Source organism: Tursiops truncatus, chromosome 2, assembly GCF_011762595.2.
Source record: "Tursiops truncatus isolate mTurTru1 chromosome 2, mTurTru1.mat.Y, whole genome shotgun sequence".
NCBI lineage: Eukaryota > Metazoa > Chordata > Mammalia > Artiodactyla > Delphinidae > Tursiops > Tursiops truncatus.
In genome coordinates this window covers 50,574,004-50,599,659 of record NC_047035.1, presented here as the reverse complement: position 1 = coordinate 50,599,659, position 25,656 = coordinate 50,574,004, and the positions used below count along the sequence as shown (strand labels likewise).

At 39.9% G+C, this 25,656-nt stretch overlaps 2 protein-coding genes and 1 non-coding gene across 10 annotated transcripts in view; 1 reads left to right on the top strand and 2 right to left on the bottom strand.

Moving 5' to 3' along the window:
- The first annotated feature begins 2,534 nt into the window (after positions 1–2,534).
- Positions 2,535–25,315, top strand: KLHDC2 (kelch domain containing 2). 7 transcript variants are annotated; one of them, XM_073800506.1, is made up of 14 exons: positions 2,535–3,047; positions 6,351–6,430; positions 8,145–8,262; positions 11,423–11,538; positions 11,838–11,919; positions 12,084–12,167; positions 12,688–12,768; positions 12,845–12,903; positions 13,322–13,431; positions 14,021–14,093; positions 15,200–15,287; positions 15,383–15,435; positions 16,470–16,507; positions 19,625–20,863. In XM_073800506.1, the coding sequence occupies exons 1-14, from the start codon at positions 2,895–2,897 to the stop codon at positions 19,810–19,812; spliced, it is 1,323 nt and encodes a 440-aa protein (XP_073656607.1). In that variant the 5' UTR covers positions 2,535–2,894; the 3' UTR covers positions 19,813–20,863. The 7 variants fall into 7 exon arrangements, with proteins under 7 accessions (XP_073656607.1, XP_073656608.1, XP_073656610.1 ...); XM_073800509.1 differs by lacking the exon at positions 19,625–20,863 and adding an exon at positions 24,908–25,315 and having other exon boundaries at positions 2,537–3,047; XM_073800508.1 differs by lacking the exon at positions 19,625–20,863 and adding an exon at positions 24,875–25,315 and having other exon boundaries at positions 2,537–3,047.
- Positions 10,023–10,147, bottom strand: LOC117311490 (small nucleolar RNA SNORA11). The gene has a single exon (XR_004525686.1). It is a non-coding gene; the product is annotated as a small nucleolar RNA SNORA11 (small nucleolar RNA).
- The window catches only part of NEMF (nuclear export mediator factor), a 52,987-nt gene continuing 43,765 nt past the window's right edge, over positions 16,435–25,656 (bottom strand). For both annotated transcript variants that reach the window (XM_019923938.3, XM_033851169.1), the window contains exons 27-33: positions 20,752–20,829; positions 20,420–20,617; positions 18,802–18,834; positions 17,878–17,978; positions 17,736–17,779; positions 17,576–17,655; positions 16,435–17,322 (exon numbers count right to left, since the gene is read on the bottom strand). In XM_019923938.3, coding sequence (XP_019779497.1) covers positions 17,245–17,322; positions 17,576–17,655; positions 17,736–17,779; positions 17,878–17,978; positions 18,802–18,834; positions 20,420–20,617; positions 20,752–20,829 — 612 coding nt within the window. In that variant the 3' untranslated portion in view covers positions 16,435–17,244. The remainder of the gene's footprint in view (positions 17,323–17,575; positions 17,656–17,735; positions 17,780–17,877; positions 17,979–18,801; positions 18,835–20,419; positions 20,618–20,751; positions 20,830–25,656) is intronic.

The following is a 25,656-nucleotide window of genomic DNA, read 5'->3' as shown; positions in this document are numbered from 1 at the left end:
ATGTGGGCTCAGTAGTTGTGGCTCGCAGGCTCTAGAGCGCAGGCTCAGTAGTTGTGGCACACGGGCTTAGTTGCCCCACGGCATGTGGGATCTTCCCGGACCAGGGCTTGAACCTGTGTCCCCTGCATTGGCAGGCAGATTCTTAACCACTGCACCACCAGGGAAGCCCAAGGATAATATTAACTGTAGGTTTTTTTGTAGATGTTCCTTATCAAGTTAAGGAAGTTCCTCTCTATTCCTAGTTTGCTGAGAGCTTTTTTTTTTGATATCATGAATAGGTGTTGGATATTGTTAAATGCTTTTTCTTCATCTATTAATGTAATCATGTGATTTTTCTTCTTTAGCTTGTTGATACGGTGGATTACATTGGTTGATTTTTTTAAATTAATTAATTAATTGATTTTTGGCTGCGTTGGGTCTTCGCTGCTGCGTGCGGGCTTTTCTGTAGCTGCAGTGAGCGGGGGCCACTCCTTGCCACGGTGCACAGGCTTCTCATTGCGATGGCTTCTCTTGTTGTGGAGCACAGGCTCTAGGCATGCGAGCTTCAGTAGTTGGGGCACGTGGGCTCAGTAGTTGTGGCTCATGAGCTCTAGAACGCAGGCTCAGCAGTTGTGGCGCACAGGCTTAGCTGCTCTGTGACATGTGGGCTCCAACCCGTCTCCCCTGCATTGGCAGGCAGATTCCCAACCACTGTGCCACAAGGGAAGTCCCACACTGGTTGATTTTTGCATGTTGAATCAGCCTTGTATACCTGGGATAAGTCCCACTTGGTTGTGGTATATAATTCTTTTTTAATTTTTTGGATTTGATTTGCTAATATTTTGTTGAGGGTTTTGGCATATATGTTCATGAGAGATATTGGTCTGTTGTTTTCTTGTGATGTCTTTGTCTGGTTTTGGTATTAGGGTAATGCTGGTTTCAGAATGGGTTAGGAAGTATTCTCTCTGCTTCTGTCTTCTCAAAGAGATTGTAGATAATTTCTTCCTTAAATGTTTGTTAGAATTTATCCATGGACCCATCTGGGCCTGTGCTTTCTGTTTCGGAAGGCTATTATTGATTCAATTTCTTTAATAGATATAGGCCTGTTCAGATTATCTATTTCTTCTTATATGAGTATTGGCAGATTGTGTCTTTCAAGGAATCAGACCATTTCATCTAGTTTATCAATTATATAGGCATAGAGTTCTTCATAGTATTTATTATCTTTTTAATGTCCATGGGATCTATAGTGATGTCCCCTGTTTCATTTCTGATATTAGTAATTTGTGTCTTTTTTTCTTAGTTAGCCTGGCTAGAGGTTTATTGATTTCATTATCTATTCAAAGGACCAGCTTTTGGTTTTATTGCTTTTCTCTATTGATTTCCTGTTTTCAGTTTCATTGGTTTCTTTCTTTTCATCAATTTCATTATTTTTCTTCCTCTTATTTTGGATTTAATTCGTTCCTCTTTTTCTAGTTTCCTAAGATGTAAACTTAGGTGATTGATTTTAGATCTTTCTTCTTCTCTAATATATGCACTCACTGCTATAAATTTCTCAGTACTGTTTTTACCCACCCCGCAAATTTTGATAAGTTGTAAACACAGGGGCAGTGGCTAGGGAAGAAATTACATACTCCGAAAATTTTCGTGAGAAAAGCCTTTTGATGTTGTTGTTTGAAGTATTCCTTCTACATAATGGTCCCAGCGTGAAGATGGGGAAGGGAGAGGATAATGAAGCACACTCCTCTCACCAAATACATCCAAGTATAGAGGCACCATTAGATTGGGATTTAAGATGCAGTCTAGTCTAACCCCGTTTTACAGGTGAGAAATCAAATTTAGATTACAATGATTCTTAATTTTCTCTTGACCTAATTGAAAAGTATCATATTAAATGTAAGCTAAAACAGTATCTGTGTGAACAGGGTTCATTTTCCTCCCTGAAGGCTTGGGTGAAGGTTTCTGAGGCACTTTTTGAGCACAGTTTTCCAAACTGTGTGGAGGATGCAGCAGTAAATTAAGATTTCAGCTGAACCAAAAGACCTTACAGAGAGGAGATGTCGTGAACCGCTCTGCAGGCACAGTCGGGGTGGCACGCAATCCCAGAGATGCCACGCGCACCGAGCGGCACCTCCGCCGGGAAGCCGCCCAGCAATAGGGCTGGGACCACCTGGGAGAGGAGAGGAGCCACTCCCACCCCTTGTCCTCGGGAAGACAGGGCTCTGACTCTGGAGACCCTGAGACCAGAAACTTACTAGTTAAGCAATTTGCTACCCCTTTCCCGGCTGTGAAACCTTTGAGAACATCCCTCAGTCAAACAAGGCCTTCTTGGAAGAAACATTTTTTGCGAGAATCTGGCTAATTCAGCCTATCCTTGTAGTGAAGGGAGGCGCGGAGTGTGCGTGGAAGTGCCTCCAGCTTCTGCGCCTAGACTTCGGCGGGCGAAGAAAAGGGCGGGGCGCCCCAGAACCGGACCGTCCGGGAGAAGGGGTTGGGATGACCCGGCGCTGGGGAAGCTAAGCGTCGGCCGCGCTTCCGGAACTGGGCGAGCGGCGTCAGCGGAACGGGCGGTTCCTGCCGCGGCGTAAACAAAGGCCGTCTGCGGCGAGAAGCAAGCTGGAGGTGGGGCGGAGGGGCTGGAAGCAGGTACCGGCCCGAGGCGGACCCCTGCCCGCCCTGCTCCCGGCTCTGCGTCCTCGCCGCCCCCCGCCCGCGACCCCCGCCAGCCGGCGAGAGGCCGTCTCGGTGAGGCGGGCCGCGAGGACGCGAGCGCGGGCGGCGGGGAGCGGCCCTAACGCTGTGCCTTTCGCCACCGCCGCCTCGCCTCGCGCCACCGTGCGTCTCCTTCCTTTTCCTTTGTCTTTTCCTCCGTCGCGGGTGCGGGAATTGTCGGTGAGCCGAAGTGCAGCCTCAAGATGGCCGATGGCTACGAGGACCTGCGGGAGGACGAGCTCCCGGGGCCGGCCTATGAGGGCTACGAGTCCGCGGAACTCGCCTGCCCCGCTGAACGCAGCGGCCACGTAGCCGTCAGCGACGGGCGCCACATGTTCGTCTGGGGCGGCTACAAGGTCAGTAGGTGGCCGGGCCGCGGCGGGTGTCGCTCGGCTGTTACTGGGTCGGGGGCGGTGGGCCGGCGGGAGGACCAGAGCGGCCGCCTCGATCGCCTCCCGCGCCCCAACGTCGCGACTCCGCCCGTTGGTCCCTTGTTCTCCGCGAGTGTGGGAATCTTCCCACGGGTCTCCCTACCGTCCCAAGCCTCCTGGTCTGTTGTCACGCCCGCCTTCTGCTTACAAAGCCCGCTCCCCGTCCCACGCTGCTCGTGGCCGCCCTGCGCGCTGTTTGACATCCGAGCGTCATCTGGGGAGGGCACGGCGGGCGGTGCAGGACGGCGAAATGTGTTTTATTTAAAAGGGTTGGGGGTGTATAAGAGGTAACGGTGTGTGAGATCACTCTTATCCTTTATCAGGTCTACCTAGGAGCACATTACCCTGTGGAGCCGGGCTCAGGTGGCCCACTGATACCGTGGCCCACTTATGGGGAGACGGCAGTGTAGGAAAATGCCTCGGAATTCCCAAAGGCCGCAGGAATCGTCTTATTGAACCTTCCCACCTGTTCAGGCGTCCCAGCTACATCCCATTGTTATTGGAACGCTTCAGGGCTATTTTCCTCTTGGTTTCAGCTGAGAAAGGATGTTTTTCACAAGAAATCCCTATTAAGAAAATTAATGGAAAAGCTCTAGAAATAACCGAAAAAATCAACAGGAACAACTTTAACTACAGAGTGCGGCTCTTTGGCCCCTACTCGTGAACAATCTGATTAGTTACCAGTTTAGAGCATTTACTTGGGTTTCTTCTTTTTTCCTCTGTCTGGAAATCCTACTCAAGTGTCTCCTATTTAAACCTTCTCACTAGTTCTGCCCTTTGCTTTTAGAGGTTCCCAGTAGCACTCCACATTCTAGAATCGTCTTATTTTCATTTGCTGGGGTGGTTCTGATCTCTTCCTACCGAAAATATTTTTAGTCTCTTTTGGTTTTAAAAATGATCTCCCCCCGTCCCCATTTGCTTGAAATCTAGTCTGCTACACCTGTACCTTCCATGACTTGGAAGCACTTCTTGATTCTGGTAGTAGATTTTAGCTTATGGTACAGTTGATCATAGTTGACCGTCTTTGAGATGACTCTCAAAAGATAGATGGGGGCTTCCCTGGTGGCGCAGTGGTTGCGAGTCCGCCTGCTGTTGCAGGGGACACGGGTTCGTGCCGCGGTCCGGGAAGATCCCACATGCTGCGGAGCGGCTGGGCCCGTGAGCCATGGCCGCTGAGCCTGCGCGTCCGGAGCCTGTGCTCCACAACCGGAGAGGCCCGCGTACCACAAAAAAAAAAAGATAGATGGGATAAAGCTTTCCTAATTACTTCATTTGGTTCCTTTTTGCCAATCCTAATTAATCTGGAATGTTTTCCCCAGCCTCCAATGAATGTGTTCAGAGGAGAGTATTTGGTAGGAGGAAGGTGGCCAGTATGTGGTGACCTTAATTAAAACGTAAATAATTCCCTTGGAGAAAAGTAAACCTGTTAGTCTTCAGCCTAAACTACTTTATTTGTAATTCTATTTGTAAAACTCAGCAGTGTTGAGGGAATGGGACTTTTCACAAAGAAGGAAGGTGGGCAGAAGGAGGGTTGTCAGGGTGGAAGATTTCTGAAGCTGAGTTGTGGAGGGCCTGGATGCCTAGGGCTGAGGCCAGTGGAGAAGCATGATCAATGAAGTAAGTTGGTGGTTCCAAAACAGGCCATCCTCCCCATTTTGGTTAGAACCCTAAGAGTACCACAAACAGGAAGCCCTTGGAGATTGTTTTGATGGCAATAAACCTTAGCTTCCTACACAGAAGTCAGTTTTCCTCCTCCCACCAGCCTGATGTATTCCAGGTCAGCGGGCCTCTCACTGTTGTGGCCTCTCCCATCACAGAGCACAGGCTCCGGATGCACAGGCTCAGCGGCCATGGCTCACGGGCCCAGCCGCTCCGCGGCATGTAGGATTTTCCCGGACTGGGGCACGAACCCGTGTCCCCTGCATCGGCAGGCAGACTCTCAACCACTGTGCCACCAGGGAAGCCCTCAGCCTGCTGTTTTGCTTCCAGCCTTTCCTTTCCTAAGTGGTGGAGTGGAAAGAGAAATGTTTACATGGCCAGCTGTTCAATTCTCTGTAATACTCAAACTTGTAAGTCTCTGACACCCATTTCAGTGAACTGCAACAATTTACTGTATATCGACATTGTTCAGAAAGTGGCTCAGGCAGTGGCTGAAGTTGCAAATGCAGGGAATGGAGGCGGGAATCCTGGTTCCACTGTCCCTTGCTAAGCAGCCTTGGGCAAATCACCTTCCTCTTTGAAAAACCTGTGCCAGCTATTTCTTATGGTGGTTGTGAGGATTAAATAAAGCACTCCATGGACAGCACTTAGCTAGTTCTGGCATATGGTAAGCTCAGTCTGTTACCTGAAGGGAACTGGATCAGAACAAGAACAAAATTTTGCATGGGGACTTAATATTTTCAGTTCTGCCCTCTCTGCTTCTTGGTGGAGAATGGATGGGTGAAAGGGGAGAATGGCTAGAGTACTCTACATCACCTGTTAGTGATCAGGTACTTTTTTTTTTTTCTAATTTCTCTATTTTATTTATTTTTGGCTGCGTTGGGTCTTCGTTGCTGCGCGTGGGCTTTCTCTAGTTGCGGCGAGCGGGCACTACTCTTTGTTACGGTGCGCGGGCTTCTCTTGTTGCGGAGCACGGGCTTTAGGTACGCAGGCTTTAGTTGTGGCTTGCGGGCTCTAGAGCGCAGGCTCAGTAGTTGTGGCACACGGGCTTAGTTGCTCCACGGCATGTGGGATCGTCCTGGACCAGGGATCGAACCCGTGTCCCCTGCATTGGCAGGAGGACTCTTAAAACCACTGCGCCATGAGGGAAGCCCCAAGGATTAGGTACGTCGAAGGCAGACCTTTCTTTAGCGTGCTGACCATGGCACAGGTAATCTCTCATGAAGTCATGCAAGTGAGATTTGGTGCATGGACTATTCAGGATAAAGTGGCCTTAGAGATTACCTGGAGATCTCGTAACTTCCTGCACAATTACAACTGCTGTATCAAAAATTTGAATTGAGGGCTGTCTATATTAAGCATTACCTTGAGTATGTGGCATGGTGCAGGGAGGATTGTGCATTTGATAGAACTGTTATAACCTATTTAACTTTTCATAACTCTCAGTATCTCAAATAAGATATACAATATATATACAATATACAATATAAAATACACAATAGTGCCTCTTTAGAATACAAATTATTTTTTATATTTGCAATTTTTTTTTGTTTCTTTGTTTTTTCTTAGAGTAATCAAGTCAGAGGATTATATGACTTTTATCTGCCTAGAGAAGAACTCTGGATCTACAACATGGAGACTGGAAGATGGTAACTGGATATTATGAGGGGGACTAAAAAAATCCAAATAAGGTTGCAAACAAAAACATACTCTGTAAAACGCACACTAATGTATAAAAATGCTTTAATTAAAGATGCTAAGCTATCTATATAGTCTGAAAACAGTGTTCTGCTAGTTTAGCTTAGCTGCTAAGCTTAGATGCTTTTGCATCTCTTTAGTAGTTCAGTAATTACTAGATGCTTTTATGACCTTGAAGAAATTTCTGTTCAGAGCTGTGTCAAGTATTATAGTAATATTAAAGAGGTAGAGGCTTCAAATCCTGGAATGGAAATATAATAAAAGTTCCATATATTTTTTTTTCAAGATGTTGTCTTTGTTGTGTGCTATCTTGAATGAGAAAAGAATTTCCAGATTGTATCTGCTAGAAATAAAGGTAGTATTCTATTTCAATGAGCTCTAATATTAAAATTTCTATGCAAATCCCTTTGAAATAGTACATTTTGCCTAAAAAACAAAATTAACTTAAATTTGCATACAAACTATGGATATTCTGAAAGGACCTTTTGCCAGTTTCATACCAGTATTACTGGAGTATGTTCTTAGCAGAATTAATGTGATTCTCAAAATACTGGGTTGGCTGTGTTTAGGGATTTATAAAGTAGTTTTCTCCATGGTTTGGTTTGTGAAAACTTTGGCATTACATACTTCAGCATATTAGAGATCTCAGAACTAGGAGAATAGTAGTTCCACTTGATTTAAAAGGTCAACTAAAAGTAAACCAGGATTATTTTTGCACATAGCCAGTCAGTGTTAATCTAGCTGTTTGATGATCTTTTTCTAGAGAATTGGACATTTATAATAGTATTCCTTTAATATGGAAATTCTAATATTTTCTTTTAACAATTCAGCCCCATAAGGAATTTTACAAATTAAGCCTATCAAAACAAAGCTTGGGAATTCCTTGACGGTCCAGTGGTTAGGACTCTACACTTCCACTGCAGGGGGCAAGGGTTCTATCCCTGGTTGGGGAATTAAAATCCTGTGTGTCACATGGCACAGCCAAAAACAAATAAAAAACTTAAAGCTTAGTTAGCATAGATGAAGTGATATTCTGAGCAAAAGACCTTGAGTGTTGTATTAATATTCTGAATCTTAGGATTATTAGCTTTTTGATTCAGATTCACTTTTAGATTCAGAACGAGTTAGAACATGTAAAGAGCACTCAGAGGAGGGCCTGGCCTATAGTAGGCACTGCCTGAGTGTTGGGAGTATTACATAAGGTTTGAAACAGATTCGTTTGAATGGCTAAAAGGTAACTGAATTAAAAACACCTATTAATCTGTCAGGACTGACATACTGAAGTTTTTTTTCTTTTGGGTTCTTGGCCCACTCAAAAACAAAAAACCATCAAAAAACCATTAATGGCCAAGTAAGTAGAAAAGCAAACAATTTAGTTTGAGAAATGTAAGCTGGTTTGCTCCTAGAATAAAATGACACGCAGGCTTTTAGAACCTCCCATGCTGCCATGTGTAAGTACCTGCTGGCACAGCCTGTGGAATGGATGAAAGGGATGAGTTCATTCTTTTAACTAACTTTAGAGCTAGAAGAGACCCTCGACATAGCTACTCAGCCCGCTTATTTTATTTTTTCTTTTATTGTGGGAATAGAATTAGAAGAATGAATAGATTTTTGCATTTCTTCCTTTTTGGGAAATCTATTTACATTCAGTTTTTTCCCCCTTAGGAAAAAAATTAACACTGAGGGTGATGTTCCTCCTTCTATGTCAGGAAGCTGTGCTGTGTGTGTAGACAGGGTGCTGTACTTGTTTGGAGGACACCATTCAAGAGGCAATACGAATAAGGTTAGTGTTTCTAAGGATTATGGTTTAAGGCAACTTTGTTCTTTTTCAGACAACTTCAGATTTCTAAGGTTAGCCCATACTTATTCTTGTTCCAGTTAAAAAATACATGTACTTGATTATGGTATGAATGTGCATTTTAGTATTTTTGTCTACCAGCCGGTATTTACCTGGGCCTTCTGTAAAATCAGCTTTGGTTGGTAAGGTGTGTGCAGTAACTTCCTAGGTTGTTTTTCTTTGTGTTCTTTGCAGCTACTTATTCTTTCAGAACCCTGGAGTATTAGATGAATATTAGTAAACTAAATGAAAACAAGATGCAGTTAAGGGGGCGGGCAGGGTAAAATTTAACATGCCACAACTCAAAAAGCCATAGGGAGAAATTAACACTGACAGATTTTATATACTAACATTCCTATAACCTGGCACCATAAGATACTGTTGTTCAGACTTAGTCTACATCTTTACCGAATAGGAAAAAGGTATCAGTTTTTCTCTCAGGCCAGTAAGAGACAGATGCAGTCAGAAAGGTGCATGTGATATAGATAGACTCTTAAAAATTCATTTATTTGGCAACTTAGTAAGCACCTTAATGCTGAGCACTTGCTTAGACATTGGAGACAGAGATGAATGACACCGTCCCCGCCTCTAGGAGCTCACATTCTAGAAGGGACACATATAAGTAAACGATTTCAGTAGCATATCATAAAGAGAAACACAGAGTCGGCTCGTAGTAATGGCTCAGTAAAAATTGTTGAATCTGAAAAAGAATCCTTACCATTGTGTTTGGTAGGACAGAGGAACAGAAAAATGAAGAGTCTTCACCGAAGAGGTGATGCTTGAATAGAATCATACAATTGGAAGGGGTAGCCAAGATATAGGTGCCAAGATGCAGAGGTATAAGCAAATATCTTGTTCATGGACATGCCAAGTGATTTGCTGTAGATGAGCATATGGCTGAAGGGGTTTCAAATTTCACACTGCACTTCTAGGAACTCTAGGGATTTCTTTGAGATGCCTTGGGACGTGTGTGAGAGGAGCATATGGTGTTGGGCAGGCTCCAGACTGCCCCTTCCTCCTCCATTTTAACAAGTGTAGCTCCACTTTAATTTAATTTAATTTATTTATTCATTCACAATTCACCTTGGGGTTCACTTTAATTGAATAGTGTTGCACGTTCTGTGGGTTTGGACAAATATAATGAGATATATCCATCATTATAATGTCATATGAAGTATTTCACTGCTCATAAAAATTTCTGTACTCCGTGTATTCATCTCTCCTCTCCCCCCAAACTCCTGGCAACCATCGATCTTTTTTTTTTCTTTTTTTTGCGGTACACGGGTCTCTCACTGTTGTGGCCTCTCCTGTTGCGGAGCACAGGCTCCGGATGCGCAGGTTTAGCAGCCATGGCTCACGGGCCCAGCTGCTCTGCGGCATGTGGGATCCTCCCGGACCGGGGCACCCGTGTCCCCTGTGGCAGGCGGACTCTCAACCACTGTGCCACCAGGGAAGCCCCATCGATCTTTTTATTGTCTCCATAGTTTTGCCTTTTCCAGATGACAGAATTGGAATCTATTTTTCTTTTTCCTTGAAAAGAGAGGTTCAAAGCCTTTATGTCTATAAGACCATTCATGGCCCATGCATGAGTGGACCTGACAGGCTCTTGGTGGCAAACTTCCCCACTAAATACTGTAGCTTTTCTTCCAATATTGAGCCCTGTCCCACTGGTCCTGCCTAGCAGCCACGTGGAGGTGCAGGGGGACATGTGTTGGATATTTGCTCATAGGAAGGCCACAAGTTTTGTGCCTCTTGTCACAATGAACCCAGATTCCTGTTGGGTATGTTGTAAACAGAGGAGCCATTTCTTCAGGCCCTTATTATTATTATTATTTGCGTTACGTGGGCCTTTCACTGTTGTGGCCTCTCCCGCTGCGGAGCACAGGGTCCGGACGCGCAGGCTCAGCGGCCGTGGCTCACGGGCCTAGCCGCTCCGCGGCATGTGGGATCTTCCCGGACCGGGGCACGAACCCGTGTCCCCTGCATTGGCAGGCGGACTCTCAACCACTGCACCACCAGGGAAGCCCTATTTTTTTTTAATAATTTATTTTATTTTTATTTTTGGCTCTGTTGGGCCTTCATTGCTGCACGCGGGCTCTTTCTAGTTGTGGCGAGTGGGGGCCACCCTTTGTTGCAGTGTGTGGCCGCTGCGGACCACAGGCTCCAGGTGTACAGGCCTCAGCAGTTACAGCTTGCAGGCTCTAGAGCACAGGTTCAGTAGTTGTGGCGCACGGGCCCAGCCGCTCCGCGGCATGTGGGATCTTCCTGGACCAGGGCCCGAACCCGCATCCCCTGCATTGGCAGGCGGATTCCCAACCACTGTGCCACCAGGGAAGCGCCCTTATTTTTATATTTAGGCTTTTGCTTTAAGATTTTGTTTGAAGGGTTCCATGCTTAAAAGGTTTTGTGAGGCCCTACTGTAGGCTGTAGTTGAGCCATGTATTTTTCAGGGCCAAGGGGGAGAATCTAAGTTTGACACAACATGAGGAAGCTTGGGAAAAAGAGAAGCTGTGGCTTTAGGGGAGTGGTCAGAGAAATGATAGTAGTAACTGACTAGAGTTGAGGAAAGGGAGCTTTAGGAGTCTAAGTAAAAAAAAAAAAAAAGTCAGATTTATTTAAATACCTGGATGTGAAAGATACATGAATACTTAATCTTTTAAGATTTATCCTTAGCTCCTAGAGTTAAGTAGGCACTTAAGACATGTTTGTTAAATTGAATTTGAAGATGAATTACTAAGTCTGATTTTTTGGTAATACCATCCTGATACCCGTAAATTAGATCAGTACAACTCAAAGTGCCTATCTAAGGCCAAGAATGTAAATCAACACACGTTCTATTCCTTCATCAAAAAAGTGTGGTATGAGAAAAAAATAAGCTGAACTAAACAGGGTACACAGTGACTTAGGTAATTTACATTCTGGCAAAAATTTCTTATCTAGACTCAGACCAGTTAACACTTTGCAGACAAGCAGCCAGTCTGCAGTACTACTTTTAGTAGTACTGAATTAGATGACAGTCTTATTAGCATGAACGCAATAAAATTAAATGCCAACGTTGAATTTCTTTTATGTAACCAAATCTAACTGAAATCATTGCTTCTGACAGTTCTACATGCTGGATTCAAGGTCTACAGACCGAGTATTACACTGGGAAAGAATTGACTGCCAAGGAATTCCTCCATCATCAAAGGACAAACTTGGTGTCTGGGTATATAAAAACAAGTGAGTTAGCAGCACTATAGGTTTGGGTTTTTATCTGGAAACTGCTTTGCCATCCAAGTATCATTAACCAATAACCATTGTAACAGTAGAAAACGCCTTCGAGTGCCCATGAGGATTAAGTGAATTGATGGTAAAGCACCTAAGACATAAATGTTAGCCATATTAGCCATTATTATTTGAATAAGCAGTTTTATATACTCAAGTGTGCCTTCTCAACTCATGGATAAGACAAAATTTAAAAAATCTCTTGTATCCTGTGGATGTTTGACTTTTTAATGTCTTGGTTTTTTATCAAACAGGTTAATATTTTTTGGAGGGTATGGATATTTACCTGAAGATAAAGTATTGGGAACTTTTGAATTTGATGAAACATCGTTTTGGGTAAATGAAGTTTCTTATTTGCATATGGCCTGCTTAGTCTGTTGAAATAATACACTTTGTTTGCTATTAGCTTTGTTCATTTTGCTCTGTTAATAAACCAGACCAAGGCTATATGATTTTACGAACATTATTTGTAAAATAACTCAGATTCTTATTTTCTGTAGAATTCAAGTCATCCAAGAGGATGGAATGATCATGTACATATTTTAGACACTGAAACATTTGTCTGGAGCCAGCCTATAACTACTGTGAGTTACTGAAGAATAATGAATTATTAAAGCAAGTCTGCTTAGACGAGAAGGGGAGTTGGCAGGTGGTGTAAAATTGGCAGTTTGTTATTGTCCAAGGAGTTTAAAACTCAAAAAAGTTTAATGAATGTATAGACTAGCCCAGCATCTATTATCGAATAGCTGTTAAAGTGGTATTGTTTGTAATAAATGACCTAGTGTTGGATTGGAATTTAAGTTACTCAAATATTAGATTTCTTTTTCCTCTGACACAGATGTCATATAATATGCTAGCTTTTGTTTTAAAAGATAAAAGTAAAGCAAGCAAGCATTCTATTGTATTAACTAGCCCCTTCAGTAATGTATTTCAGAAACTCCCAGTTTGCTAGTCAGCCTGCAGTACTGCTGTCTACTATAAGTTTGCACTTCAGCTTAAAAGCTCAAGTGTCTTGCACATTCTTATCCCACATCCAGAGTAGACTCTTTTTGGTATTTATAAAACATTCATTTATTTATTAAATTGCTTTTATGACCTTACTAGGGTAAAGCACCTTCACCTCGTGCTGCCCATGCCTGTGCAACTGTTGGAAACAAAGGCTTTGTGTTTGGAGGCAGATATCGAGTGAGTATATAAAACAGTTTCAATGATTTGCTTTTGAATTACTCAAAATGATAACTAGTTAATTATCCTTTTCTAGGATGCTAGAATGAATGATCTTCACTGTCTTAATCTGGATACATGGGAGTGGAATGAATTGTAGGTATCATTTTAGATAATTATTTAGAAAAGTTTTTCAAAGAAATTTCAATGGATTTTTCCGTTACTCTATTATTAGTATATAATGTACTTGCTTACATTTTCTGTAACTATGAATTTAAGTAAACATAATCACTAAATCCTTAAAGAAGGAATTTTAAAATTTTCAGTTCCCATAAACTATGCCTGGCACATAGCATGTGCTCAGTGTTTATTGAAAAGAAAAGATCTAAAGTTGACTCTTCCTTCAAAGAAAGTAGTTCATTCTAAAGCATGTAGTTAATACCAAGAAGACTTTTTAAAGTCTCTTTTCAAAATTCCATATAAATTTTTAAAGAAAACTTCTTTAGTATTTCTCTGCATTAAATACAGTAGCGGCTTTTAAATGTAGATATTGTAACTTAGCTGTTATTTTCAGAATTCCACAAGGCATATGCCCAGTTGGCCGATCTTGGCACTCACTAACACCAGTTTCTTCAGATCATCTCTTTCTCTTTGGAGGATTTACCACTGATAAACAGCCACTAAGTAAGTACTTTAAAAACATTAAAAAGTTATTAAATATAATTCATAAGTAATATATGAATAGCTGAAAAAAATCAGTATTTTAAATTTAACAGAGGGCTATAGGGTTGGTTAGAAGGTTTGCTACTAATTTTGATCCTATAACATACCTATAGTTGTTTTCATGACACATCCATTGGTCCAGTAAAAAAATGACCTGGAACACTTTGCCCTGCTAAAGGGCTGTAACATGCAAAGGGCTTACTTGGTTAACTGCAGGGAAAAAAAGGAAATATACTTTCTGTATCTACTCAAAATCTGATTTATTACTGTTCTTACTAAAGCTATGCTCTTTATTTATTTATTTATTTTTTTTGCTGTATGCGGGCCTCTCACTGTTGTGGCCTCTCCCGTTGCGGAGCACAGGCTCCAGATGCGCAGGCTCAGCGGCCATGGCTCACGGGCCCGGGGCACGAACCCATGTCCCCTGCATCGGCAGGCAGACTCTCAACCACTGCGCCACCAGGGAAGCCCTAAAGCTATGCTCTTTAAATATCAATGTCACGTTAACAGAATAACATACTTCATAGCTCTTTTTCTTTGCTTCAATCAGGTGATGCCTGGACTTACTGCATCAGTAAAAACGAATGGATACAGTTTAATCATCCCTATACTGAAAAACCAAGGTATGAACTATTTAAAAGCTAATTCTTACGCTGAATGAATGAGGTCCATAGAGATGTACAAGACTGGTAATGATTGAGGAAATCTGACTGGGCTGCATTCAGTTTATCATTCTTATTATAAGAACCCTAGCAGTCACTAAGGTTTAACATTGTAGCTTTTGGAAGAAGAGAAAACCAATGTTATCCTAGTATCAGTGCTTTCTATTTTATCATCTGTGTATGAAAAATAGGGCTGGATTTTGACTTTTGCTTCATCATAAAATTACTGACATTGTTAAAATTTATACTCAAGCTCTTTAGTCAGGTTGAGTTGAACTGTTTCTAGATTTTTCATTAAAAAAAACAAAAAGGAACTGGAAAGGAGAGAATTTCAAAACCCTAAAGAATGTTTATGGCAGTGGGGGGGAGGGGCTGGGAAGGGAGAATCAAGAACTTTCAATCAGATTTGCGGTTGTGCTGTATAACAAAGATCAAGAAGTCAGATCATCCAAAAAGAGCCTATTAAAACACTGATAGTTACTTTTCTTGTTAATCTCGAAAAGAATTGTTACAAAGACTGCTAAAGGAAATGATGCAAAGTTGGTGTTCAAAGCACATTTGGATAATGTCAGCCTGCATTTTTCCCCACACCTCTGACCTAAGTACAGTCATGCCGCTAAGACGTCATTTGGCACAAATATTCTTTCCACAGAATTATCAGGCCTGAAGATACTTTGTTCACTCAGGCAGAGTCAGCATCCCTCAGATGTTTTGTGTAAGGCCAACTGGTCCTGCCTATGAAAAGAGGAGAAGCAGCAGAGGGCATATACCACTAATCCCCCGTAAGACTTTTATTGCTAACAAAAACCTAGAGAACAGTTCAGTTCACATTCCTCATTGCATAAATTAGGAATGGACCAGAAAGATAAAACGGTAACATCCAGATAAAACAGACATTGATTTTTCCAGCTTCTGCTACGTTTCCTTGAGATAACTGCATCTCACCATTATGTTTTGAGCTGCACTAAAGATCTTTAGTCTTTATTTCATCATCTCTATTCTGTAGTATAAATGATCAGTTTGGTGTTCAGGGTGACTTCAAACTCAAGTTTTTGTTTTAAATGTAGATTATGGCATACAGCTTGTGCCAGTGATGAAGGAGAAGTCATTGTGTTTGGTGGGTGTGCCAATAACCTTCTTGTCCATCACAGGGCTGTAAGTACACTACCTTTTATTAAAGGACACTTCATAATATTGCTGAAGCTTTCTTGTGAAGTACTTTTAATATATTCTTCATGTCTGTTTTTTAGGCACACAGTAATGAAATACTTATATTTTCAGTTCAACCAAAATCTCTTGTAAGGTAAGTAACTTTTTACTTGGTACTTACTTTAAATTGTGTTTCTTAAACACTTTAAATTAGTGCTTTTGAAAAAACAGGTTTATGGATAATTTAAGGGCAATAGCAAGCCTTCACTGTTAAAACTATCCAGTTCCTATGAAAATCTTTAAAGTGCTTTTTCTTTTTTGGTAGTTCTTCAAGTGAATGTACTTCTAAACCATAAAGTGAAATTATTTTTCTCTTTCTTTGTCCACTTTCAGGCTAAGCTTAGAAGCAGTCATTTGCTTTAAAGAAATGTTAGCCAGCTCGTGGAACTGCCTTCCAAAACACTTACTTCACAGTGTTAATCAGAGGTTTGGTAGTAACAACACTTCTGGATCTTAAGGCTTCATAGACAGTGCCTCTGATCACTTGCATGGACAGCAATTCTGTAAACATCAGAGTGACATTGTTTATATAATTATGTGCATTGTTGTAGTTTGCAGCTTTTTAGTTTTAGTGTGCATGTGAATGGCCTAGAGAACCTATTTTTGTGTCTAAAGTTTACAATAAATGTATTTAACATCAGTAACTGTCTTCTATTAAAACAAAAGTAAATTAATACTTGGGCTTTTTACCCCAAGGAATGGTTATTATATTTCCTATTTGGTAACATCAGGATATATACCTATAGAAACATTATAGTAATTATCCTTACCACTATCAAAATGGTGAAGTTATTTTTTAAAGAAAGACATGAATATTTCAGATGTTTTTTTAATGGCACGAGTAGTCTATTATGTTGTATTTACAACACTAGGCTACATAAAGGTTTTTGTTTTTAACAAACAGTAACTTCAAAAGGAAAAATATTCTCGATAAGGCTAAGCAGGTAAAAGAAACCTTGGAAGGACCAACAGCTGTTTAGTACCCTTTGACCTTAATGCTTTGGAATAGGGGCTGGGGCAAGTGCTCATGTTGACTCTAGGCAGCTATTATCTAATTATTTTAAAGTAACAGTTTTGTAGCTCATAAGGAATGGAAGTAATGTATGACTTTATTCTCCATTCTCTTAGGAGACAGAAGAAAAAAGCTGGGTCAGGAGTCTTTAGTGGTAAGCCTAAAAGTGCACTTATGATATTATAGGTTAAGATACTCTGTAACATGCTACTGATAATTACTAGAGGTGGAAAATAAAATTGCACAGAGCTGAATGAGATTACAAGGAGGAAATTAAGATGAAAAGTAAAGTAAAGGTGTATAAATGCGTGGAAGTTATCAACACCAATTTCTTCTAGGTGTTATCTCTTAAGCTGAGTCACGGAAATGATTGATTAGTATTTAAAATCTGGTCTAATATGGGTAAAGGCAGAAGAAAGTCTACTCTTTCACTGCTTAGGGTTTTCAAGACTTAATCCTAAATGTTTAACCACCCCCAATCCCCACCACCACCAGGAAAAAAACTTGTGATTGGCCTGTAATAGATAGACGTTATATACAGCAAACTACCAAGTCAACAGTCTAAGCAGTTGAGCCACTTCACTATTCCATTTCTTTACAGCATGAAATGAATACTTAATATTAACCTCCCAAATTTCAAGAAAATGTAGGAGGATAACTACAGATGTATACAATTAGCATTTAGCTGTCCACAGGTATTTTAGGAAATCCTATCATAGACACTGTTTCCTCTCTATAAAACTGGAAAAAAAAAATGTCCTTTTGGCGAATACAAGGCAACGTTTAGTTTATTTTTAAATGCGGAAGTCTTGTTACATGATGTTTTCATCTCTGAACTTCCAAAAGGCTATAAAATTGACTCTTCTCAAATATTTTAGGATTTCATTTCAGCTATTTTCTTTTTACATTCAGAAGATTGGGTGCAGACACTTTCACTTTGCCAGGAATGTTTCTTGATAAATCCGTGTCCTAAAAAAAAGAATTGCTGAGTATCTTCACAATCATATTTTCTTTTATGACAATTATATGTCCTCTGCTGTCAAAAGAATGGCATTTCTAAAATTTTCACCCAATATGATTTTACTTATTTTATATTGCTTCTAGTAAGACCGCATTTTCTACCAAAATAATAGCTGCAGGTTCCATCTACTAACAAAGCAATAACTGCTAACATTTTTAATTGCAACACCAGTCTCCAGAAGTTTCTAGAGGAATACTTTACCTTTACACTGCGGAATAAGTCTTTTTCTCTTGCTGTTGCTTCCTTGGAATGCATGAAACTATTCAAGGCTGTTTTTGCAGCTGTAAATAGAAAATAGAAAAATCTACTTCTGTTCAGTCAAGAAATGTTTAAACATAATTCAAAAAAAGATTTTAAATACCTTTTCCCTTTTTCTGAACTCCAGGAGTAAGTTTCACTTTGTATCTTTAAAAAGGAATTGCATGTGTTACTAAATAGAGATTACAAAATGATTCATGAGTCAGTGCTGTGGCAGCAGTTTGAGTAAACGCATGATGACTTACTTATAGTTTGTCATGGTGTTGTATGGGGCACATATTGGAATGGCAAACAGGAGTACATCTTCAGGATGTGGCTGCCCCGTCAAAGAGTCAAACAGATTTTCCTAAAAAGGGAAAACGAAAACGATTATAAAAATAATTTATACCAGTCCTAAAAGAGGAAAACTCTAATAAGACACTGTCAGAATCAATATATTTTATCATTTTCTGATAAACAGTCTTACACCCTTCGGAGCAATAAAGCAGAGCTTAATGATGATTTTTTAAATGGCGCCTATTGAAACATTTAAGAGAAAGGGAGAAAAAACTTGTTGGAGACATTTTTGGTTGTCACAACTGAAGCGATGTTGGGGGAGGAAATAGAGTACGACTGACATCTGCTAGTGGTTAGATGCCAGGGATGGGACAACTCCCTGCAACAAAGAATTACCTCCTCCAAAATGTTAATAGTGCCAAAGCTGGGAAACCCTGGGCTAGAACAGTCTTCTCTCATGCCTGTCCTTAAGGAGAAATTCTATGGCTTCTTAGAGTTCCCATTTTGTGGACTGCGTTCAAGATTACCCATATTTATTTAACACCATGAGTAAATTTAGATTTAGGACAAAACACTTGGTACAGTTAGTGCTTACTATATGCCATGAACTTTTCTAAACATTTTATGTATATTATCTTAATTCTCAAAACAACTCTCTCAGTAGGGGCCATTATCCCCATTTTTCAGATGAGGAAACTGAGGCATAAAGAATGTTTCCAAGGTTGTAGTCATATGTAGTAAAGTTGGGATTCAAACCCAGAATGTGTGACTCCAGAGCTTGTAGTCTTTTCTTAGTGTTTTAAGTTTTAAATTAGTTAGAAGTTGTGTGTCAGGTATTCTGGGAACTGGATTGCAGTTAGTGTTGTAGTAGGAACCCCAATACAAAATCATACCTCATTTCCCTGTTGGTCCAGATCTTGCTCTTCCTGTTCCAAATATATAAAATTTTAAAAGTCAGTTATAACTTAAATTGAAATCCCAAACCATTAAAAACTATGAGGAGAAAGAAAAAGTGATAAATAAGACTGTGAGTAAATTAATATGTGTATCCAGAATAGCAGAAAGCAATGCCATTCAAAGAGAAAAAAGACTGTTTCCCTAAAGTTTCAAAAAAAAGACTTCCACAGAATATATGCTAAAGTAGTGAATGCTATTAGGACAACTTAAAGTGACAAATAAGCTTGATAGGTTTGTCAGGGGGAAAGAAAATGGAGAATTCTGGTGAACAGAACTTTTATTTGCTAGTCTCTGTTCAACAGTTTTAGGATGAATTTTTCACATGTTACGATAAGCTTAATTTTATTTGCTTATTCACATTTAAAAAATCTATCTGAAGATAATCTATTGATGAAAGAACATTCATAATTAACACCTCTGAATATCTGAGTCTAGGATTTACAGAATAAATAGTATAAAAATTTGAGGACAAAAATGAGTTTTAATATTACTAAACAACACTGTTCAGGGAAAATAGAAAACAGTATCACTTAGGATCCCTGTAAGCATTACCTGCACTGAATAGAGCACACAGTTACAACCAAAGCTTTAACTGCCATAAATAAAAATACAAAGTGAAACAATTTTTTTTTACAAATTGATAAAACAATAAATCCTTTGTTCAGAATTTCAATAAGATGTATCTATTCATGCAAGAAGATATACGTAAGGGGGGCTTCCCTGGTGGCACAGTGGTTAAGAATCCGCCTGCCGATGCAGGGGACAAGGGTTCGAGCCCTGGTCCGGGAAGATCCCGCATGCCGCGGAGTAGCTGGGCCCGTCTGCCACAACTGCTGAGCCTGCACTCTGGAGCCTGCGTGCCGCAACTACTGATCCTGTGTGCCACAACTACTGAGGCCTGCGCACCTAGAGCCTGTGCTCTGCAACGGGAGAGGCCACCTCACTGAGGGGCCCGCACACCGCGGCGAAGAGTGGCCCCTGCTCGCCGCAGCTGGAGGGGGCCCGCATGCAGCAGCAAAGACCCAACGCAGCCAAAAATAAATAAATAAATAAGAAAAAAATAGCTAATCAGGATTAAAAAAAAAGATACACATAAGGCTGGGCTTTTGTATTCAGTTGATAGACACAAGGCAACTATATTAACTGGAAAAATTGTTAACATCTCACACTGTGTAGCTAGGTTCAACATCATGTAAGATACTATAACATATTCTTATAGAAAAACCTAGAAAAGTGCAAATTCCTTTCCCACTCGTCATCAAGATAATCCTAATTGTCTGTTTTATTTTAACCAAGTTCCCACCAGAATCTAGCCTCTCCATAAAATTTTCTAATGGCTTATGATAAACTTTTTATGAGCTATCAACACTACCAATTTTATGCTTATATACTGCAATTTTAGTCTTTTAGGTTGTATTTCCAAGATGACTTTCCATTAAGAATAGCGTTACCACTCATCCTGGTTTTAGCACTGTAAATCCCATGTCCTGGGAACCATGGGATGGTTGGTCACCCTAATTAAGAAGCAAAAGCCCACATGTGTGGTAGCCTTACCTTGTCATCATGTGGATCATCTACAGCCAAGTCTTGTAACTCATGAGTTGTAACTTCAAGGGATGGAGTTTCTTTCTTTATGCTGTCTGAAACTCTTGGTCCGCCTTTAGGTTTCTGGGGCTGTTTCTTCACTGGTTCATCCTTTATTTTACCTTTCTTCCCCTTCTTCCCTTTTTCTTCTTTGTTTGAACCTGCTGACTTCAATTCATAGAGGGAAAAAAAGTTAATGTTGTCAGTATTTTAACAAAGTATTGAATGTAAAGCATATGATAGGCAGTGGTCTGGATGCCCTTGAAAAACAAAAGAAGAAAATGTTTTTAGATGTTATTTACCCCTAGCAATTTCATGATGAGCTCACGTTCTTCTTCATCTTGGTCCTTGTACTTTTCCTTCATTTTTTTCATTTTACTCTACAAAATAAAAAAAATTCAGCAGTAAAAAAAATGTCAGCACATGTTTTGAAAGAGAAGGTGCTACTTTATTTGTGTCAAAATTGTTTATTGAGTAAGGCACCATTATAACAAACAATATGAAGTCTATAACGATGGATAAACCATAGTCCTCACCCTCAAACAATTTACCATCTGGTGGAAAAAGAAGATACACAGAAGAGTAAGGACAAATTAATGCAAAATATTCTAAATACAAACAAGTTTACTTTTAAGATAATTTAGAGAAAGGAGACATTTTTTTCACCTTGAGCAAGAATTTCAGGGAAGATATAAAGCAAAACTAAAAGATTCATAGTACCTGGGAACACATGAACAGCAAGATTATAAGGTAAAGACAGCAGAGTAGTAACAGCAAGTCATCGCACTTGGTTGGCATCAGGATACACATATAGAGGAAGAATAGGAAATAAGGCAGCAAAGCTTAGCTGGGTATTTAGAGGCTATCAATACTTCGAATTTTATCAGTTAAACTACTGATTCTTTACTCTGGGTACACATCCAACTCACCCGAGCAGTTTTTAAAACTACAGACATACAGGCTTCACCTTCAAAGACTTTTTATCTTGACTAGTCTTAGCTAGGGCCCAAATAACAAATTTTTAAAATTTTAAAGATTGCTTTAAACAAGACACACAAAACCCCACTAACTATAGAAGACTGATAAATCAGACTTCATTAAAATTAACAAATGATGCTCATCAAAAAACACTACTACAGGGACTTCCCTGGCCGTGCAGTGGTTGGGACTTCACCTTCCAATGCAGGGAGTGTGGGTTCGCTCCTTGGCAGGGAACTGAGATCCCACATGCCTCTGGGCCAAAAAAAAGACCAAAACATAAAACAGGAGCAATACTGTAACAAATTCAATAAAGACAAAAAAAAAAAAAAGTCCACATCAAAAAAAAAACCCCACTACTACAGAAGTGAAAAAGCAAGTCTTGAAACATGAAAAGTAGTTGTAATACATATAACCAAGAAAAGACTTGTATTCAGGGTTTCAAAGAACTCCTATAAATCAATAAAAAAGCTGGACAACCCAACTTTTTAAAGCCAAATTAAGTTTCAGTATACACACACTTGAATGACTTAAAAAAAACGCTAACAATACCAACTGTTAGTGATGACGTGAAGCAACTGGAACTCTGATACACTGCTTGATGTGAAATTGGTACAAGTACTCTGGAAAACTGTTTGGTAATATCTACTAAAGCCAAACACAATGCGTGCACTATAACCCAGCACTTCCACGCCTAGCTATACACAACAGAAATGCACACTTGAGAACCTAAAAGATACATGTCTTCGATTATCAACAATACAGCAGACAGAAATTGTGGCAGATCCATCAGTGGAATGCTATTTAGCAATGCAAATGAACTACTGTTACAACAACATGGATGAGTCATAAGATTGAGTGAAAGATGCCAGACCAAAGAATATATACAGTATGATTGCTTTTTTACATAAAGTTCAAAAACAGGCAAAATAATCTACAGTGATTAAAGAATAATGTTTTTCTCTGGTGGGGATACTATTTATAGAAAGGGACAAGAGTGAGCCCTCTGGAGTAATATAAACATTCAAGTGTCTTATTCTGAGTGATGGTTTCACAGATATACGTGCATATAAAAACTGAGCTAAAAACAAGATTTGTGCATTTTACTATGTGTACATTACACCTCAAAAAACAAAAACCCCAAGAATAAAATAAACACTATTACCAATAAATTGAACCAAGAAATGGAAAACCCAATAAAAAGAACAGTTTCTTGGAAAATATAACTTAGGAAAGCCAACTTTGAAAAAACCAGAAAACCTGAATGATAATCACTAAAAAAATTTAGTTAGAACTTAAAACTCTACCCATATATCCCCAAATATCAGGCCCGGGTTTATAAGCAATTGCTAAAAATATTTCAAGGAACAATCTCCATTTTACACAAAGTACTAAAGAGCAGAAAAAGGGAAAAGTATCAAACTTGCTTTATGAAGCTGGTATCACCTAGATACCAAAAACAGGCAAGGACAGTATTAGGGGCCAGTTTAAGAGATTTTCTTAGGTAATTTACCACACTAACTCATGAAGGGAGAAAAATAATACACGCAGAAAAACCAATAAAATTTAACTCATCATTATTAAAACTAGCCCTTTGTAAAGGGTATTTATCAACAACCCACAAGAAACATCCTACAATGTTAAAGATCACAGAAATAGTCCCTTTAATGTATAACAAAGAAGCACACTATTGTTACTTTTATGTAACACTGTAGTGATGTTTGAGCCAGTACAAGGTGAGAAAAATAACAATAGATGTTAGGATTAGAAGAGAAGAGCCATTATTTGTAGACAGTGACTGCCTGAATTTCATCTGTAGATGAAATATTAAATATTCAGTGAGACTGCCTAATACTAGATCTACACATGAAAACTGTCTTTCCATATACCAGTAACTAATAACCATGAAGTGGAAGTTTTAAAAATACACCATTTACTGGACTTCCTGGTGGCACAGTGGTTAAGAATCCACCTGCCAGTGCAGGGGACATGGGTTCGAGCCCTGGTCCGGGAAGATACCATGTGCCATGGAGCAACTAAGCCCGTGTGCCACAACTACTGAAGCCCGCGTGCCTAGAGCCCGTGCTCTGCAACAAGAGAAGCCACCACAATGAGAAGCCTGTGCACCACAATGAAGAGCAACCCCCGTTTGCCGCAACTAGAGAAAGCCCGTGCACAGCAACGAAGACCCAACGCAGCCAAAAATAAATAAATAAAAAATGAAAATATACCACTTACAAAAAGTAAGACAATATAAGTAGGAGTAGATAGGATGTACAAGACTCTAAAAGGAAATATATCTTTATTGAAGAATATAAAATATTCTTATGTACTTATGGTCCACATTCACGAACAGTTAGACTCAATATGGTAAAGATGATAGTTCTCCACAAAATAATCTAAAAATTTAATGTATTTTAGTAAATATTCCATCAGGATTTGCCTTGGAACTTATCTGCAGAATATTTCGTTGTATAAATGCACCACGTTATTTTTTGTTATTTTATATTATTAGGCATTTAAGATTTTCAGATTTTTTGCAATTATAAACTTTGACTTATGAAAATTCCCTGGTGGTCCAATGGTTAGGACTGTGCGCTTTCACTGCCAAGGGCCCAGGTTTGACCCCTGGTGGGGAACAAAGATCCCACCAGCCGTGCGGTGTGGCCAAAAAAAAAAAAAAAAAAAAAAATCGATGAATATCCTTAGTGCATACATATGATTTTTTTAGGATAAATTTCTAAAAATAAGAATTGCTGAGTGAGTCAGAGGGCAAATGCATTGTTAAGGACTCTTTTTTAAAAAAACATTTATTTATTTACTTATGTGGCTGCTTTGGGTCTTAGTTGTGGCACGCAGGATCTTCACTGTGGTGTGCGGGGTCTTTCATTGCGGCACGCGGGCTCAGTAGTTGCAGTGCGCAGGCTTAGTTGCCCCATGGCATGTGGGATTGTAGTTCCCCAACCAGGAATCAAACCCACGTACCCTGCACTGGAAGGCAGATTCTTAACCACTGGACCACCAGGGAAGTACTGAATTGTTAGAGGACTCTTGCTGGAAATTCCCATGGTATATATTCAAACTTTTATTGAATGACTGAACACACATTATTAATTTGATGGGTGAAAAAATTCCCCTTGTTGACATAAGCATTTCTCTGATCCCTGCTTCCCCACTCCCATATGTGTCATTTGTCTTTCAATTTTATTGATGGTTCTTTTCTCCACCTGATATTTACTTCAATATTTTTAAAAACATGACTAGCCACTAATTTTTAATGTTTCATACCCTCCCAATCTGTAATAATACTTTATCAAATACTAAATTTTAAAATACACAGTTTACGGTTCTATGTGTAGATTTTATTCTGCCTCACTTTTCTATCTGGCTGTTCCTGTTAACACATACTGTTTTAATAATTCTAACAGTAAATGTTTTACTACCTAGTAGGGAAATCGTTCCTTGATCTTCTTTTTCAAGATGTTCTGGGACTTCCCTGGTGGTGCAGTGGTTAGGAGTCCGCCTGCCAACGCAGGGGATTCAGGTTCGAGCCCTGGTCCAGGAAGATCCCACATGCCGTGGAGCAGCTGAGCCAGTGAGCCACAACTACTGAAGCCCACACGCCTAGAGCCGGTGCTCCGCAACAAAGACAAGCCACTGCAATAAGAAGCCCCCGGACCGCAACGGAGAGTAGCCCCCGCTCACCACAACTAGAGAAAGCCCGCGCATAGCAATGAAGACCCAACAGAGCCGAAAATAAATAAATAAATAATTGTATTTAAAAAAAAAAAAAAGATTTTCTTAGCTATTCTCTGGTATTTACTCTTTCAAATGAACTTCAGAATTACTTTATCAAGTTAATTAAAATCTCGATTCTTTTTTGAATGACTTCATGTTGAATTTACATATTAATATGAATTGATTTCTTCCCTTCCATATGTATAGTATATCCTTTCACTTATATGAAGCCCACTGGAAAAAAACATAGGAAATTCTGACTACTATGGATGGAGGAAAGATAAAACATGATCTTTACTAAGATTTCAAAGGAATTTAATTTTCCTAAAGATATACCTATACATCAGCTCACAATCTCTTTACACTGCTACAACATTTTTTAAAGTACAGTCTATACCCACTACCTCTTCCTTCATTCCTTACCTTTATAAAATATGTAAGAACTGTAACCAAAATTGCATTAATAACTGAAAAAGAAACCACTGAGTTAA